This window comes from Lathyrus oleraceus, chromosome 2 (genome assembly GCF_024323335.1).
Source record: "Lathyrus oleraceus cultivar Zhongwan6 chromosome 2, CAAS_Psat_ZW6_1.0, whole genome shotgun sequence".
Taxonomy (NCBI): domain Eukaryota; kingdom Viridiplantae; phylum Streptophyta; class Magnoliopsida; order Fabales; family Fabaceae; genus Lathyrus; species Lathyrus oleraceus.
In genome coordinates this window covers 342,583,144-342,598,137 of record NC_066580.1, presented here as the reverse complement: position 1 = coordinate 342,598,137, position 14,994 = coordinate 342,583,144, and the positions used below count along the sequence as shown (strand labels likewise).

Sequence of the window (14,994 nt, the reverse complement as noted above, 5' to 3'; positions counted from 1 at the left end):
ATCTACATGCGCGTTTCCTCCTTCTACCAATAAAAGGTACACGCTTTTCCCAATTACTGTTTTATGTTATTGCTTTGTTTTAGCTTTGCCCAATTTCTGTTTTACCTTATTACTGCGCGTTTCCTCCTTCTACGTTTGTTTCGACCATGATAGCGGATGCAATAGGAAATTGACGGTTGGTTTTTAGTGACCATGATAGCGGATACAATGGGTTATACGACCTATGAACATATGATTTTGTGTCAACACCAGTATCATTAGAAACCTAGGTCCGAATGTGTTTGAACTCTTCTGAAATTGTTTTTTGTTTATTCTAATTAGTCATGGATAATACATGGATGTCTTCCAATCGATTGTCGAGAGAGTACGAGAATGGGGTATCAGAATTCGTTAAGTTTGCCGTTGCGCACGCCGAAGACCCCAGTAGAATGATATGTCCTTGCTTGGGTTGTTGTTATGGGAAACGGGTTGACGCAGTTCAGTTGACATCGCATCTAATGAGGCATGGAATTGATCGAAGTTATACATGTTGGAATTTGCATGGTGAGAAAAGTAACGATAATGTTGAACCGGGGGATAGTACGACCTATGCCTCAAACTATAGTGGCGCAGATACATACGATTGTGATCGAGTTGAAGAGATTGCAGAAGCACTTGAAGGAGATCTTAAGGATTGTCCCGAAATGTTTGAGAGGTTGGTAAGTGATGCAGAGAAACCTTTGTATGATGGTTGCACTAAATTCACAAGATTGTCTGCGGTATTAAAGTTGTACAACTTAAAGGCGGGCAATGGGTGGTCGGATAAAAGTTTCACAGAGTTATTAGCCCTTTTGAAAGATATGCTTCCTGAGGATAATGTTCTTCCCAATCGAACATATGAGACCAAAAAGATGTTGTGCTCTATTGGCATGAGCTATGATAAGATACATGCATGTCCAAACGATTGCGTTTTGTTTCGAAATGAGTATGCATCGTTAAATGAGTGTCCTAAATGCGGTGTCTCGCGATATAAGAACAAGTTGTCTCCAGCAAAAGTCTTGTGGTATTTTCCTGTTATTCCGAGATTTAGACGCATGTTTCGTAGTGAAACCGATTCAAGACACTTGACCTGGCATGCAGATGAAAGACTTATAGATGGAAAGTATCGACATCCGGCAGATTCACCACAGTGGTTGAAAATTGATAATGATTATCCTGAATTTGGAGAAGAATCAAGAAACCTTCGCTTGGCATTATCTACTGATGGAATGAACCCACACGGTATCCAGAGTATCTCACACAGTACATGGCCTGTGATTATTATGATTTATAACCTACCTCCATGGCTATGTATGAAGCGTAAGTACATGATGTTGTCTATGTTGATTTCTGGACCTAAACAACCAGGGAATGACATAGACGTGTACTTGAAGCCCTTAATCGAAGATTTAAAGATTTTGTGGGAGACCGGTGTGGAGGTTTATGATGGATATAGGAAAGAAAGTTTCAACTTGAGGGCGATGTTGTTTGGCACAATTAATGATTTTCCAGCATACGGAAATCTATCAGGGTATAGCATAAAAGGTCAATGTGTGTGTCCTATTTGTGAAGATAAAACAGATTGGAAGCGCTTGGAGTTTGGTCAGAAGAATGTCTTTCTCGGTCATCGGAGATTCTTAAATTCAAATCATCACTACCGTGGATGGAGAAAGGCGTTCAATGGAGAGACAGAACAAGGCAGAGCTCCACCTATATTGACGGGTGATCAAATTTTTGAAAAGGTGAAAGATTTGGATACTCAGTTTGGCAAGCCTTTTGCCCACACACTTGTCAAAAGTGGGTGGAAGAAGAGGTCAGTTTTTTTTGAATTGCCGTATTGGAAGTCCTTGTATGTGAGACATTTTCTTGATGTTATGCATATTGAAAAAAATGTATTTGAAAGTGTTATTGGCACGTTACTCAATATACAAGGAAAGTCTAAGGATGGCCTTAAGGCAAGAAAGGACTTGATAGCGATGGGAATAAGAACTGAATTAGGACCCTTGAAGAAAGGAAAACGAACATATCTACCTCCTGCTGCTTATACTCTATCTAGAAAGGAGAAAAAAACATTGTGTAAGTTTCTAAGTGAAGTTAAAGTTCCAGAAGGGTACTCTTCAGATATTAGAAGACTTGTGTCTATGAAAGACCTCAAGTTAAAGAGTTTAAAGACCCATGATTGCCATGTTATAATGGAACATTTTCTCCCAATAGGTATACGTTCTATTCTTCTAGAAAAAGTAAGAAGCTCTATAACTAAGTTGTGTTCTTTCTTCAAGTCAATTTGCAGTAAGGTGATCAATCCTGCGATCTTACCAATGTTGCAAAAAGAAATCGTTATTACTTTGTGTGAGCTTGAAATGTTTTTTCCTCCATCATTTTTTGACATAATGGTACATCTAGTTGTTCATCTTGTGAAAGAGACACAATTGTGTGGACCAGCTTATATGAGATGGATGTACCCTGTTGAACGTTATATGAAAATATTAAAAGGGTACGTGAAGAACCGAAGTCGACCAGAAGGTTGTATGGTTGAAAGATACATTGTTGAAGAAGCGATTGAGTTTTGTACTGAATATTTGTCTAATGTTCAGTCAATCGGACTCCCCAAGTCTCAGCTTGTCGAAAAGAAAGAAGGAAAAAATCTAATTGGAAATAAAATCGTGGCAGTATCAAGGGTCGAACGGGATCAAGTGCATTTGTATGTTCTGCACAATGAGAATGAGGTTGAGCCGTATGTTGAAATTCACAAGGATGTTCTCCGAGGTTTAAATTCCAATAGAAATGAAAATTGGATAGTACGAGAGCACAATCGATGTTTTATACCTTGGTTTAAGGATCATATTTATTCAAAGTATTATTCAGATCCCGCTTCAATAACAGAAAGGTTGAGATGCTTAGCATATGGTCCAAGTTTCCATGTTTTTTCTTATAGCGCATACGCGATTAATGGATACACATTTTATACCAAAGAACAAGATGATAAAAGTACCATGCAGAATAGTGGTGTCACCGTGGTAGCTGAATCAATGCACATATCAAGTGTGAAGGACTTAAACCCCAAATTTGCAAATCTGTCGTATTTTGGTGTTATCGAGCGCATTTGGGTGTTTGATTATGAGAAGTTTCAGATTCCTATATTTGGTTGCAAGTGGGTTGAAAATAATAACGGCATTCGAATGGATAAGTCAGGATTTTTGCAAGTGGATCTTAATAGGGTGGGATACAAAGATGAGTCTTTTATTCTAGCCTCTCAAGCTAGACAAGTGTTCTATGTCAATGATCCGAAAAGTACGAAATGGTCTATAGTTCTTTTTTCCAACAAAGTAATTGATGAAAACACTGGAGATCAAGGTGATATTGATGTTGAGATTGAATCGTTTACCATAAATGATCAAGATGAGAATATTATATCAAATGATTCATATATTAGAAATGATCATAATGAGGGTATTTGGATCAATCCAACCGTCCGTGTTGTTAAGAGACATGTAGAACATATTCCAACCAAGAAAAGAAAGAGAACTTAGTGAAAAAGGTACAGGTCAAATGATTTTAATTGTTTTCTTTATTACAGGTAAAATGACTTTTATGATTTTAATTGTTTTTACATTTGTCATCTGATTTTAATTGTTTTCTTTATTACAGGTAAATCAAACGAGGATTGACTGTTATGAAGTCAATCATTCGTGCAAGAGACAAGGGTGTAAAATTTGAAGTACATTGGAGTGCTGAAGACCAACTAATTGAGGATGGGTATCTACCTAAAGTTACTTTTGTAGTGGTCCAAAAGAGACATCACACCCGTCTCTTTCCTGTCAACCCCAAAGAGACCGATAGAAGTGGAAATATTATGCCAGGTTTATTCAATATATTTCTCAACGCAGCTGGTATATATTATCATTTGAATTTATCACTTTTTGCTGATTTTGTTGTTCTAAATTGTCAAAGGAACCGTGGTAGACACCAACATTTGTCACCCTAGGGAATTTGATTTTTACCTTAACAGCCATGCAGGAATTCAGGTAATATTAGCTATGTCATTTAACTTTATGCCATTGTTTACTATTTGTTGCTCAATCGCCTTTTGACAGTTCTGTGTTATTTGCATTTGGACGTGTTCTTTTTGCAGGGGACTACTTATGCTGCCATCTGTTGTTTTGGTTGAGCCTTATTTTGTATGGATGTGCGATAGAACTACTAGACAGCTTTTGGATGTACAGAACATGTTTGCCACCATGGGTGGATGGGCGTTTTTGTTTAGTATTGGTTAGAACTACTAGACAGCTTTTGGATACAGTGGTCACTGGGTGTTGGTTGCTATGTTTTATTCTCTTAATTGTAGTACTTTGAGAATATGTTGTTGTATATTGTTGATCAAAGAATCATATATTAATGTTGTATATATGGAGGATTAATGTTTTATATTAATGGATTCATGTTGTATATATCAATGGATTAATGGTGTATAACATTGGATTAAAGGATGAAATTAATATGAATTTTACACTTTTGCAGCATGCGAACAGGTTACCAATTAAATATATATCCACTGTTTTTCAAACAATTTTTTTTAAAATAACTAACACTTTAGAGGGTGCTTTGTCCAGAAAGCGCCCTCTAAACACTTTACATTGACAACTTTAGAGGGCGCTTTTTCCTGAAAGCGCCCTCTAAACACTTTACATTGACAACTTTAGAGGGCGCTTTTTCCTGAAAGCGCCCTCTAAACACTCTACACTGACAACTTTAGAGGGCGCTTTTTCCAAAAAGCGCCCTCTAAACACTTTACACTGACAACTTTAGAGGGCGCTTTTTCCAGAAAGCGCCCTCTAAGGTGTCCCTTTATGGACCACTCCAGAGGGCGCTTTTATCTTAAAGCGCACTATAATGTGGCCACTTTAGACAGCGCTTTCTCCAGGAGAACAAAGCGCTGTCTTTACCTATGCCAGCGCCAGATTAGAGGGCGCTTAAAAGCGCTGTTATAGGCCAAAATAAGCGCCCTCTTTTCCCTTATTTGGCGTAGTGTTAATGAAAAGCATAGTGAAATATCACCAGGTAGGAGAATCCCAAGCAAGCAGAAGGATCCTGGAGAGGTCACAATCCCATGCACTATAAAAGACATATCTTTCAAGAAGGTACTAATTGATTCTAGAGCCAGTGTGAGTCTAATGCCATTGTCAATCTACCAAAGGCTTGGTCTTGGAAATGTATGTGATACAAGGACAAATATGAAGTTTGCATATCACTCCATAAAGAATGCATATGGGATATCGGAAGACATATTGGTGACAATAGAGAAATTTAGTTTTCCCGTTGGTTTTGTGATCATAGACATACCTGAGGATGAAGTGACACCAATCATTCTTGGTCGACCATTCATGCGGACAAGTCGATGCAATTTCGACATAGACCACAATACACTAACTTTAAAAGTTTATGATGATGAAATAACCTTGAATGTTCTTGAAATTAGGAAGCTATAGGTGGAAAAACAAAATCAGTATGAAGTAGGCATGATCAGGACAGATGTGAAAGGCCAAAGTGACATGCCAACATCAGAAAAAAGACTCAAGAAGGCCATCTCAACTGCTTTCACCTCCATGAGCAACCCCGAGTGAAAAAAACTCCTATTTCCATTCCAAAAGCCATGATAAAGAAGAGAAAGTAATATTGAGGTAAGGATGTGGAAGTTGGAAAGGACTTGTGGCACAAAGGAATCCATACCTCTGAAAAAGACGGTTTCTTAGTTATGGAAAAGAAGTGCAACAAGGTGCGGAAGCTGAAGTACCCCCCATAACAGAGGGAATAAGGCATCAAGCTAATGACAATAAAAGAGCGCTGCTTGGGAGGCAACCCAAGGAAAGTATTCGTAAATTTTAGTTTTAGTTTCAGTTTTATATTAATTTTTTTGTTTTGTTTGCTTTAAGTGGTTCATTTTATGATTGTTTACTTCCATCTAGTAATATGGTAATTGTAGCTTTAGTGGTTGTGTGAAAAGTAACCAAACTGAAATGAAGGGCATTTTGGTCAAATGGAAAGCTGATGTTTTTGACTTTTGTGGATCTGTTTGAGGAGAGAGGAGTATTTTTCTATTAAAGGGGAGTTTTTCAGACAAGAAAGGACACTTTCTTTTGAAGAGGAAAAATCACATGATTCATAATTGGCGAAATCAAGGTTTTGGGGGAGACGGGATTTTCATGAGCAGAAGCAACTGAAGATCAAGTTTCATATGACTACTTGTAATGTCTAAATTTTATATTTTGATTTCCTTGAATACTATGAGTAGCTAAATCCCTCAATGTTAGGGGGTGTCCCTGATTTGAATCTGTAATGACTTTGAGTTTATATTTGCAATAACAGTATTATTTTTCGTAATTAACTTATTCTCGTGATGTGCTTAACACTTCCTCTTTCGGAATAATTGAGATTATTATATGATTATTAATTAGGTTGGATCGCCTTTGATAATGCTTTCATGATATTATTCTACAGTAGATATTACCTAGGACTAGGGATACCCTATAGAAACCAAATTGTTCTTGATATAATAATACTTAATTTCACGGGTTAATTTCTATGGACATAGAGATTAGGTATGAATGATTAAATACTTTCTCACTAAGGCATTAGGAGAAAACATCCTTAAGAATTGGTATTAATTAATTGATATTTATTATTGAAATAGTGACTTAGAGTTGTTATAGGGAAAAATCACACACATTCCCTAACATATTACTCTCGTATCTTTCAAATTCATTCTCTGCACTATTTATTTTAATTGTAATTGTTTTTATATATTCGCACCAAAAATACCCAACCTTAGTTTTTATTTAATTGAACAACAATTGAAACTCAATATTTTCAAGCAATCCTTGAGATCAACATTCAGGGAACTTTCCTCATTATTACTACAAAGGCAAAATAGTACACTTGTTATTTTCCGATCACCTTCAACGACTAGGGTATTGTCATTTGTGAATCTCACCTTGTTCTTCATTGAGAGGCTTATATTGACAACCCAATCTTTCCTTTCAGTCATATTTGATGAGCAACCTGAATCCAAGTACCATTGGTCCTTACATCTTTCATCATCTTTCATTGTGACCATTAACAACATCTCTTTCTGTTTTAAACATAAGCACTTATTTGATAAAAAGTTTGTCTCTAAATGTAAATCTCTTTTCAAATTACTACTATATACATTTACCATTTTTATATAATCTTTAAATGTATATAAAAAAGTAAAAAATGTTGGAAATAAGACTACATATAAATGGAATAGGATATCTTTAGGTGGACAAGAAATATTGTGGTTGTCTAAATTATGACTTGTAAAATATTTATATACACGGTTACATTATAGCTTAAATGCAATTTCTATTATTTAAAATATATACGTTTTAACTTCTCTATTTAATTTTTTCAAAATAAAGTTTTAATTTAATTTTTGTTCTCCACATCATTTTAGAGTCAAATTTTTTAAGGTGGATAAATATAATATGACATGTTAATCAATTGAAACAAAACCTTTTATTGATTTGTAGTTTCATTAAACTTATAATTAATTATTTTTATGTAATTTTTTTGTTGTTTATTGGATTTCACACGTCTAAAAGTTTGAGACTAGGGAAACCAAACATCAATTTGTAATATTTTTTTGTTGATTATTTGATATTCATTAAACTTATTAATTTTTGATTAGTTTGATTTTATAATTAAATTTAAATTAAATTTAGGTATAACCTAATTTTTTGGAATGTGACAAGGGAATATTTTAAGTAGCTACTGGCTTGGCTCTTTTCCTCTAATAACTACTTCAATAATATTTTTAAAAATTGAAGTATTTACTTTAAAATTAGCTTTAAATACATTAATTATTTAAATTTTATTCTGATGGAAATTATTAAGAGAAGGAACCCTTTGATACTTGTCACAGTCATAAAAGAAAAAAAGGAAGAGAAAATAATTCTCTTGCAAGCAAATTTCTGTTTTAGTAAAAAATGTCAAGGCTTTCAATACTAGTTTGACATTAAAAAAAAAGAATAGAACATGTAACCAATATTGAATTTGTGTAAGACTAATGTGACTGTGTTATATTAATGTTCCTCATTTAGCAATTACATCAGTGATATAGTTTCTAAACAATGAATAGAGTATCTTGATTTCACTGTAAGGTTATGCAGAATTTACATAAAAGAATAATTGACGATACTACACATTCATTGACAATAACTTGACAGATTTCAAAACATATTGGTGCACTGCAACAAACAAGACCTTAGACAGCGCTTTTTTTAGCCTTAGACAGCGCTTTAAAGCGCTGTCTAAACCTCCGCTGCTAAAGGTTTAGACAGCGCTTTTTTAAATCTTAAAAGCGCTGTCTAAGCCCCCCCCCCTTAGACAGCGCTTTGGCCAAAAGCGCTTTATAAGACCCTCTTATTTTAAATTTTTTAGGTATACCTTAGACAGCGCTTTTGAAAAGCGCTGTCTAAGCCCCACCCCCTTAGACAGCGCTTTGGCCAAAAGCGCTTTCTAAGACCCTCCTATTTTAATTTTTTTAGGTATACCTTAGACAGCGCTTTTCAAAAAGCGCTGTCTAAGCCCCCCCCCCCCCCCCCCCCCCTTAGACAGCGCTTTTGCCTAAAGCGCTTTCTAATCCCCCCCTTAGACAGCGCTTTTTACAAAAGCGCTGTCTAAGGTATACGAAAATTTTTGAAGCTTTTGTTTTAAACCACATTTTTTCCAGGTTTATAAACCAGAATTTCTACCTGTTTTCAACCAGATTTTGACAGACAATTATCACATTTTATATATGCCATTTTGGCCTTTTTTCTACCAATTTTTGGCTAACAAATATATATATATACCAATTCAAACCAATTTTGCCTTAAATGTATCAAAATATATACAAATTTATGTACACATTTACAAGTCATTACATATACTACAAATGTATCGACCCAATTCCAATCAATTCCAATCTCCCTAAGTTACAAAGGACATTTTTAAATTTGTAGAGTGTGTCATCAATACATAGGACGCTATAAACACCACCCAAATTATATATATCAAAGCCTGAAGGAAAACTCAATTGCTTTCACCTGCTGGTGATAGTGAAAACTCTTAGAACTGCCAATTTTCTCAATCCAATTAGCTCATCAAACTAAATCCTTACCACTTGTTAACATATTTTACATATCTGTTATACTAACTTACATGACAAGAATGTTAAAAAAAAACAAGACCAGATGAAACATGACCTCTAAAAAGTATGTTCAGAACAGTATATTATATTGTGCCATCTCAGCCTGCAAAGCTGCCAATTCATCTTCCTCGGGAGTTGGCTTTGCAGGAACAGGGCGTGTAGGTTGCCGCCCAGCTGGGACGTACGATGTGGCAGCAGGAGCTGTAGTTGCTGGCTGAAGAAGCTGCTCTTCCAACTCAGCACTCTCCAATTCTTCAAGTTCTGCTTCTAGTTCATCCTGAAAAGGACAAAATATTCAGAATGCCTCATTGTTAGAATTACAACCCCGGTTCAAAAGCAAACACATACGGAAAAAACGCAAACAAAGAACACGAGATTTGATCACGGAGTTCAATCAATTATGCTTATGTCTCCTATTGTAGTGTGGCTGGAGTATCTTTCTATTATTCAAGTCTAGGGTTTATACATTACAATTGTGTTTAAATACTACGGTCCACTATACAAGATTACCCTTGAACTGTGAGTGACGTGCCCTCTTATGATTAAACTACGAGCCATCCCAACAGTCATGGACATGCATTAGCACTCTAAAACACTATAAACAATCAAAAGGTACAAATATCATGTTTGCAACCGACATAACAAATAAGTAAATAATTACCTCATCAAAGTCAGCTGCTGCACCAATTGGAGTTGACAATGCTTCTTGAATCTGCTTCATGTTCTCAGTCTGTTCATTTATCTCATCCATGGTTTTGTCAACATCGTCAATATTCCTGAAAAAAGAAACAGAAGCAAACTTAGGTCATGTTTGGATGAACAGCATAATTAAGCACTTATAGCATAGGTGTTAATCATATAAGTGTTTTGTTTACATACAAACTATAAGCTATTCATAATTTCATATGCTATATTGAAGAGCTTATGGATGTAGATGAAAAACAGCTATAAACATGTCATAAGGTGTTTTCACAACTTCTTCTAAACAGTCTCACAAATGTTTATGCTAGTAGATAAGTTCAAATAAACAAATTAAAACAGGACTATAGTAATGTCATAAATCATTATCACGGCTCATTAAAGATTTAGAATCATATAATAGCAGTATGTACGTTGCTTTCTGCATAGCCTTCATAGCAGCGGCTCCTGTTCTTAACGCATCCACTGTTTCCGTGGTGGCTTTAGCACCTTCTAACATTATCATCTATAACACAAATCACCACCATAAGATGCAAAAGAAGATTAATAATATAAGCCATTGTCTGAACTAATACCAAATACGATTGCATTTGCACCTGGTCATGAATACGCAGCTGGAAGTTTCCAAGCTGCTCAATTTGCTGTTCATATAACCTCTTCCTCTTCAAACATTGAATTGCCGCTGTATAAAACAAAAACTCGAGTCACGCGTAATTAAAAGTAAGGAAAGTAGGATTACAGAAAACACTGAAGAACATGTACAAAAACTCAGTTTAAGAACCTACCCTTTTTGTTCTTTCCTTTAGTGGATTCTTTGGCTTTTTCAACTTCTGCCCTGGACTTTCAATAAACAATACAAGGATCAACACCCAAATGTCGATCCTTTTTGAACTTCCAATAAACAATACATAAAGTGTTGATCCTTGTATTTTTTCGCAGGTGGGAACCTAAGGTAAATTCATTATATCAATATATTATATGTTTTAAACAAGTCAAATATCACTGCCCATTCGAATTATCCTACTTAACTGCTAGCACATATCAATGATTTCAATTGAATAAATATTTGATAACTCATTCTTCATGTGTTTCACTTTTGTATCGCTGATTCTTTTGGAGTTAAAAACTAATATGCATAGCGCTCTTCAAGGCCAATTGGATTTGTAACTCACACTGAAGAAAACTATATTTATACATGTCTATCGTCAAATGCAACTTTACAATTACACATACCCCTGTTACGACGAGCCGTTGCATTATCTGATTTGGAAGACCCTGTTTGTTTAGAACTCTCAAGCCAATTCCACCATCTAATGATACATTCACTGCCAATTATAAACAGAAATTGGAAGGGAAAATTAGATATTGAAAATGTAATGTTAAACCAAGAAAAAATTAACGACACAAAGGTCGTAAAAAAATCTAACATAATGAAAATAGAATAGAAGGATAAAATCAATAGGCACCCTACCTGTGAAAACAGTGAAAGCAAGACATTAACTTCATAAAAGGCAAGGTTTCACTTTGGTGTTCTTCTGTCACCAATGGGAATAAGCACAATGGACAATCACCATCAGGATGATTCATATCTGAGAGTTTCTCTACAGCTTCCTTCAAATACATTCCAATAACCAATTATCAATCATTATTGCACAAAAAAACATTATTTGACGAGCTATATTCATTTTTCAGGTTCCACGACTTCAATCCCTATCCAAAGTTTTAGTCAAAACTATACAGCAAAAGATTACGTATCACAACAGAAACATAAAAGCAGGAAGATGCACAAAGTGACCATAAATAAATGAGTCTGCAGTCTCACAAGATTAAGCAGTTTTCAATGGTTGATATTCTTCATTTAAGTTTTTTATAAATTCCTAAAGTAACCATAAATTTACCTAATAAACTCAGATACGTCAATCCAAACAGACTCTAATCCTGAGTATAGAATATAAGATTATCTACAAACAGTAACATAGAGATATGAAGTAAAATTATGAATAATACTATTCTATAAAAAAAATGCACCTCCATCATAAATAAAACAATAAGTTGATTGATTACCTCACAAAGAGCTACGAGCATTAATCCAGGGGAAAGCTCGTTGGCTTTAGTTTGAATATGATTCAATAAATGCTTTTGTCTATGTTGATCCAAACCCTTGCAATCCACAATAGCAACAGAAGGAGGTTCTTTTGGATACTAAAAAAAACACATAAGCTTTTGTTGCTTCTACTGATTTATAAACAGATAATTGAATTCAACAATCATAGTATAATAACCTTAATCTACTGAAACATACCTGTGGAGTTGCATGTACCTCAAGAACAATTTCTACAAACTGCAAAGAAATTTATTTTAAAAAATGGGGATTAATTAATGAATAATTGAATTAGAATTATGAAAAGTTAAAAAAAATGAAATTAGGGGTTTGAAGAAAAATTGGGAACCTGGTGAGAAGAAACATCAGCGGTTCTGGGTTTGAGGGATAATGGAAGTGAGGAGGAATGGAATTGAGAATGGTACAATCGTTTTCATAAACGGATTTCATGGCTTCAACTTCTTCAGCTATCACTTGTTCATCTTCTTCTTCGCCGTCCATTGTTAGCAGAGAACATCAAAGAGGATTTTGCAGAGATACGCTTTTGAACATAAGGGCACCAATTCGAAACCCTAAGCTGGGAGATAAATAGAGAGAGCAAATCAGTAAGAGAGGAGGAATCAACAACAGAAAATCGGAGGCGGAAAATCTCAAACAAAACCCTAAAATCTCAAAATCGATTACCTGGATTGGGAGGCCAGCTTCTTCACGCCTTTCACCACCGCCGTGACACTTTGTAAGAGCTTCTCCTTTTTTCCTTTTATCCTTTTCACTTGCTTGTTAATGGAGATATCGTGAGAGTTGAGAGAGAATGATTCTTTGAGTTTGAGAGCGTGAGAGGGTTCGTTGATGAGCGACTTTGAGGTAGAAAGTACGCGAGAGAGAGGTCTGAGAGGCGGTGTTTGAGCGGTTTTGTGAGAGAGACGAGGGTTCATTGAAAAACCCAAGAGTTTCCAAAAGCGCTTTCTAAACCCCCCTTAGACAGCGCTTTTGGTTTTAATTTTTTTTTAATTTAAAGACTTTAGACAGCGCTTTATCAAAAGCGCTGACTAAGGTCTATATTTAAAAGCGCTTTCTAAAAGCGCTGTCTAAGGAGGGGTCTTAGACAGCGCTTTTAGAAAGCGCTGTCTAAGACCCCCCCTTAGACAGCGCTTTCATTATTTTTTTGGAACATTTTCCGTGTTTTATTTTAATTTTAACCTTAGACAGCGCTTTCTTTTAAAAGCGTTGTCTAAGATGCGCTGTTAAAAGTCATTTTTGGCGTAGTGGTGCTAACAGTTTATAACTTGAGAATAGTTTCTATAAGAACACAACATGTTGCACTCTTTAGTATCTTTTGTGAGTGTTTCTTCTTTTTATATCTTCAAGTTCCCACATATTCTTCAATGACTTCCATTTGTGTTCAAAAGTGTCACTGAACTTTTTTGCAATTTGGTAAATATGATTCCTTGGAGGATACGTTATCATTGCATTAGAGAACACAAGTCTCATGTCGCTAGCAAACTCATCCTCTGTTGCATACAACCTCATTTTTCTCTCTATTTCCTTCAAACCTATTGCCTTTGTCTTACACTTATCAGACTTTGATATTTTTGGAGGATCTTTCAAATCCCAGCCATCTCTGTCTACCAACATCCTCATCAATATCAACCAACATTGCCTCCTCTTAACACACTCCATCGCTTTCTTCAACCCATATTCTTCACCTCTTGTTGTTGAATCCTTCATGTTATCCTTTGGTTGAGACAAAGGTGTTGTTTTGGAAACTTGGTTCTTGATCATCTTCTTGTCTTCAACAACATTGTCATTATCATTTGGTTGAGACAAAGGTGTTGTGTTGGAAACTTGGTTCTTGATGATCTTCTTGTTTTCAACAACAATGTTATTATTCTTTGGTTGAGACAAATGTGTTGTTTTGGAAACTTGGTTCTTGATCATATTCTTGTTTTCAACAACATTGCCATTATTCTTTGGTTGAGACAAAGCTGTTGATTTGGTTTGATAATTTGAATCAACCCAATAACAGGATACGGTTGGTTTTACAGAATCTTGAATCTTCCTTCTCTTGTTTTCATCTGTGGCACAAGAATCTGAATCGCGTTTTCTTGAACCAGGAGGATAACTGAACTTGATGATAAGTCTTTTACGAGGTTGTCACTACGCCAAAAATGACTTTTAACAGCGCATCTTAGACAGCGCTTTTAAAATAAAGCGCTGTCTAAGGTTAAAATTAAAATAAAACACGGAAAATGTTCCAAGAAAATAATGAAAGCGCTGTCTAAGGGGGGATCTTAGACAGCGCTTTCTAAAAGCGCTGTCTAAGACCCCCCCTTAGACAGCGCTTTTAGAAAGCGCTTTTAAATATAGACCTTAGTCAGCGCTTTTGATAAAGCGCTGTCTAAAGTCTTTAAATTAAAAAAAAAATTAAAACCAAAAGCGCTGTCTAAGGGGGGGTTTAGAAAGCGCTTTTGGAAAGCGCTGTCTAAGGCATACCTTAGAAAGCGCTTTCCACAAAAGCGCTGTCTAAGGTCTAATTAAAATAAAATTTCAGACTCCATTTCAATTTTCGTTCTCTGTTCTTTTGTTTTCCCTCTTCTTCACTCACCTCACAAACTTTCGCCATTTCCTCTTCCCCTCAATCTCCATCAGCCATAACCTTCTTCTCAACTCACACAACATCACGCAGACACTCCAAAACACGACATCCCCATATCACCTTTACTTTCTCTTCCTTCAACTTCCGAAAACCCTATTTTCCGCCTTCGAGGGTCCCTCCGCCGTCACCCAAACAATCGACCGCCGCACTCGCCTCTCACCTCCGAACCTCCACCGTTTCCGCCACCGCACTCCTCATCTCAACAATCTCAACCGTGCCGATATTCCCAAAATTTACAACAACAAGCTACAAAGTTTGGTGACAGGTGAATACTAGTTAGGATGTTAAATGGATTTTGGTGAATGTTAATTG

The 14,994-nt window shown here is 35.8% G+C and overlaps 3 protein-coding genes across 3 annotated transcripts; all 3 read right to left on the bottom strand.

Moving 5' to 3' along the window:
• Positions 1-8,995: 8,995 nt before the first annotated feature.
• LOC127123173 (vacuolar protein sorting-associated protein 32 homolog 2) lies at positions 8,996-11,010 on the bottom strand. Its single transcript, XM_051053421.1, has 7 exons — positions 10,964-11,010; positions 10,818-10,872; positions 10,711-10,765; positions 10,522-10,607; positions 10,339-10,430; positions 9,888-10,002; positions 8,996-9,503 (listed from the first exon to the last, which is right to left on the bottom strand). Exons 1-7 carry the CDS (start codon positions 11,008-11,010, stop codon positions 9,297-9,299), a joined length of 657 nt encoding a protein of 218 aa, XP_050909378.1. The 3' UTR covers positions 8,996-9,296.
• A 97-nt stretch (positions 11,011-11,107) lies between these two features.
• On the bottom strand, positions 11,108-12,527 carry LOC127123172 (uncharacterized). The gene is made up of 5 exons (XM_051053420.1): positions 12,376-12,527; positions 12,228-12,279; positions 11,990-12,127; positions 11,397-11,536; positions 11,108-11,250 (listed from the first exon to the last, which is right to left on the bottom strand). The coding sequence occupies exons 1-5, from the start codon at positions 12,525-12,527 to the stop codon at positions 11,115-11,117; spliced, it is 618 nt and encodes a 205-aa protein (XP_050909377.1). The 3' UTR covers positions 11,108-11,114.
• An 825-nt stretch (positions 12,528-13,352) lies between these two features.
• Positions 13,353-14,672, bottom strand: LOC127123171 (transcription factor GTE12). Its single transcript, XM_051053419.1, has 2 exons — positions 14,632-14,672; positions 13,353-14,148 (listed from the first exon to the last, which is right to left on the bottom strand). Exons 1-2 carry the CDS (start codon positions 14,670-14,672, stop codon positions 13,353-13,355), a joined length of 837 nt encoding a protein of 278 aa, XP_050909376.1.
• Between the last annotated feature and the right edge of the window lie 322 nt (positions 14,673-14,994).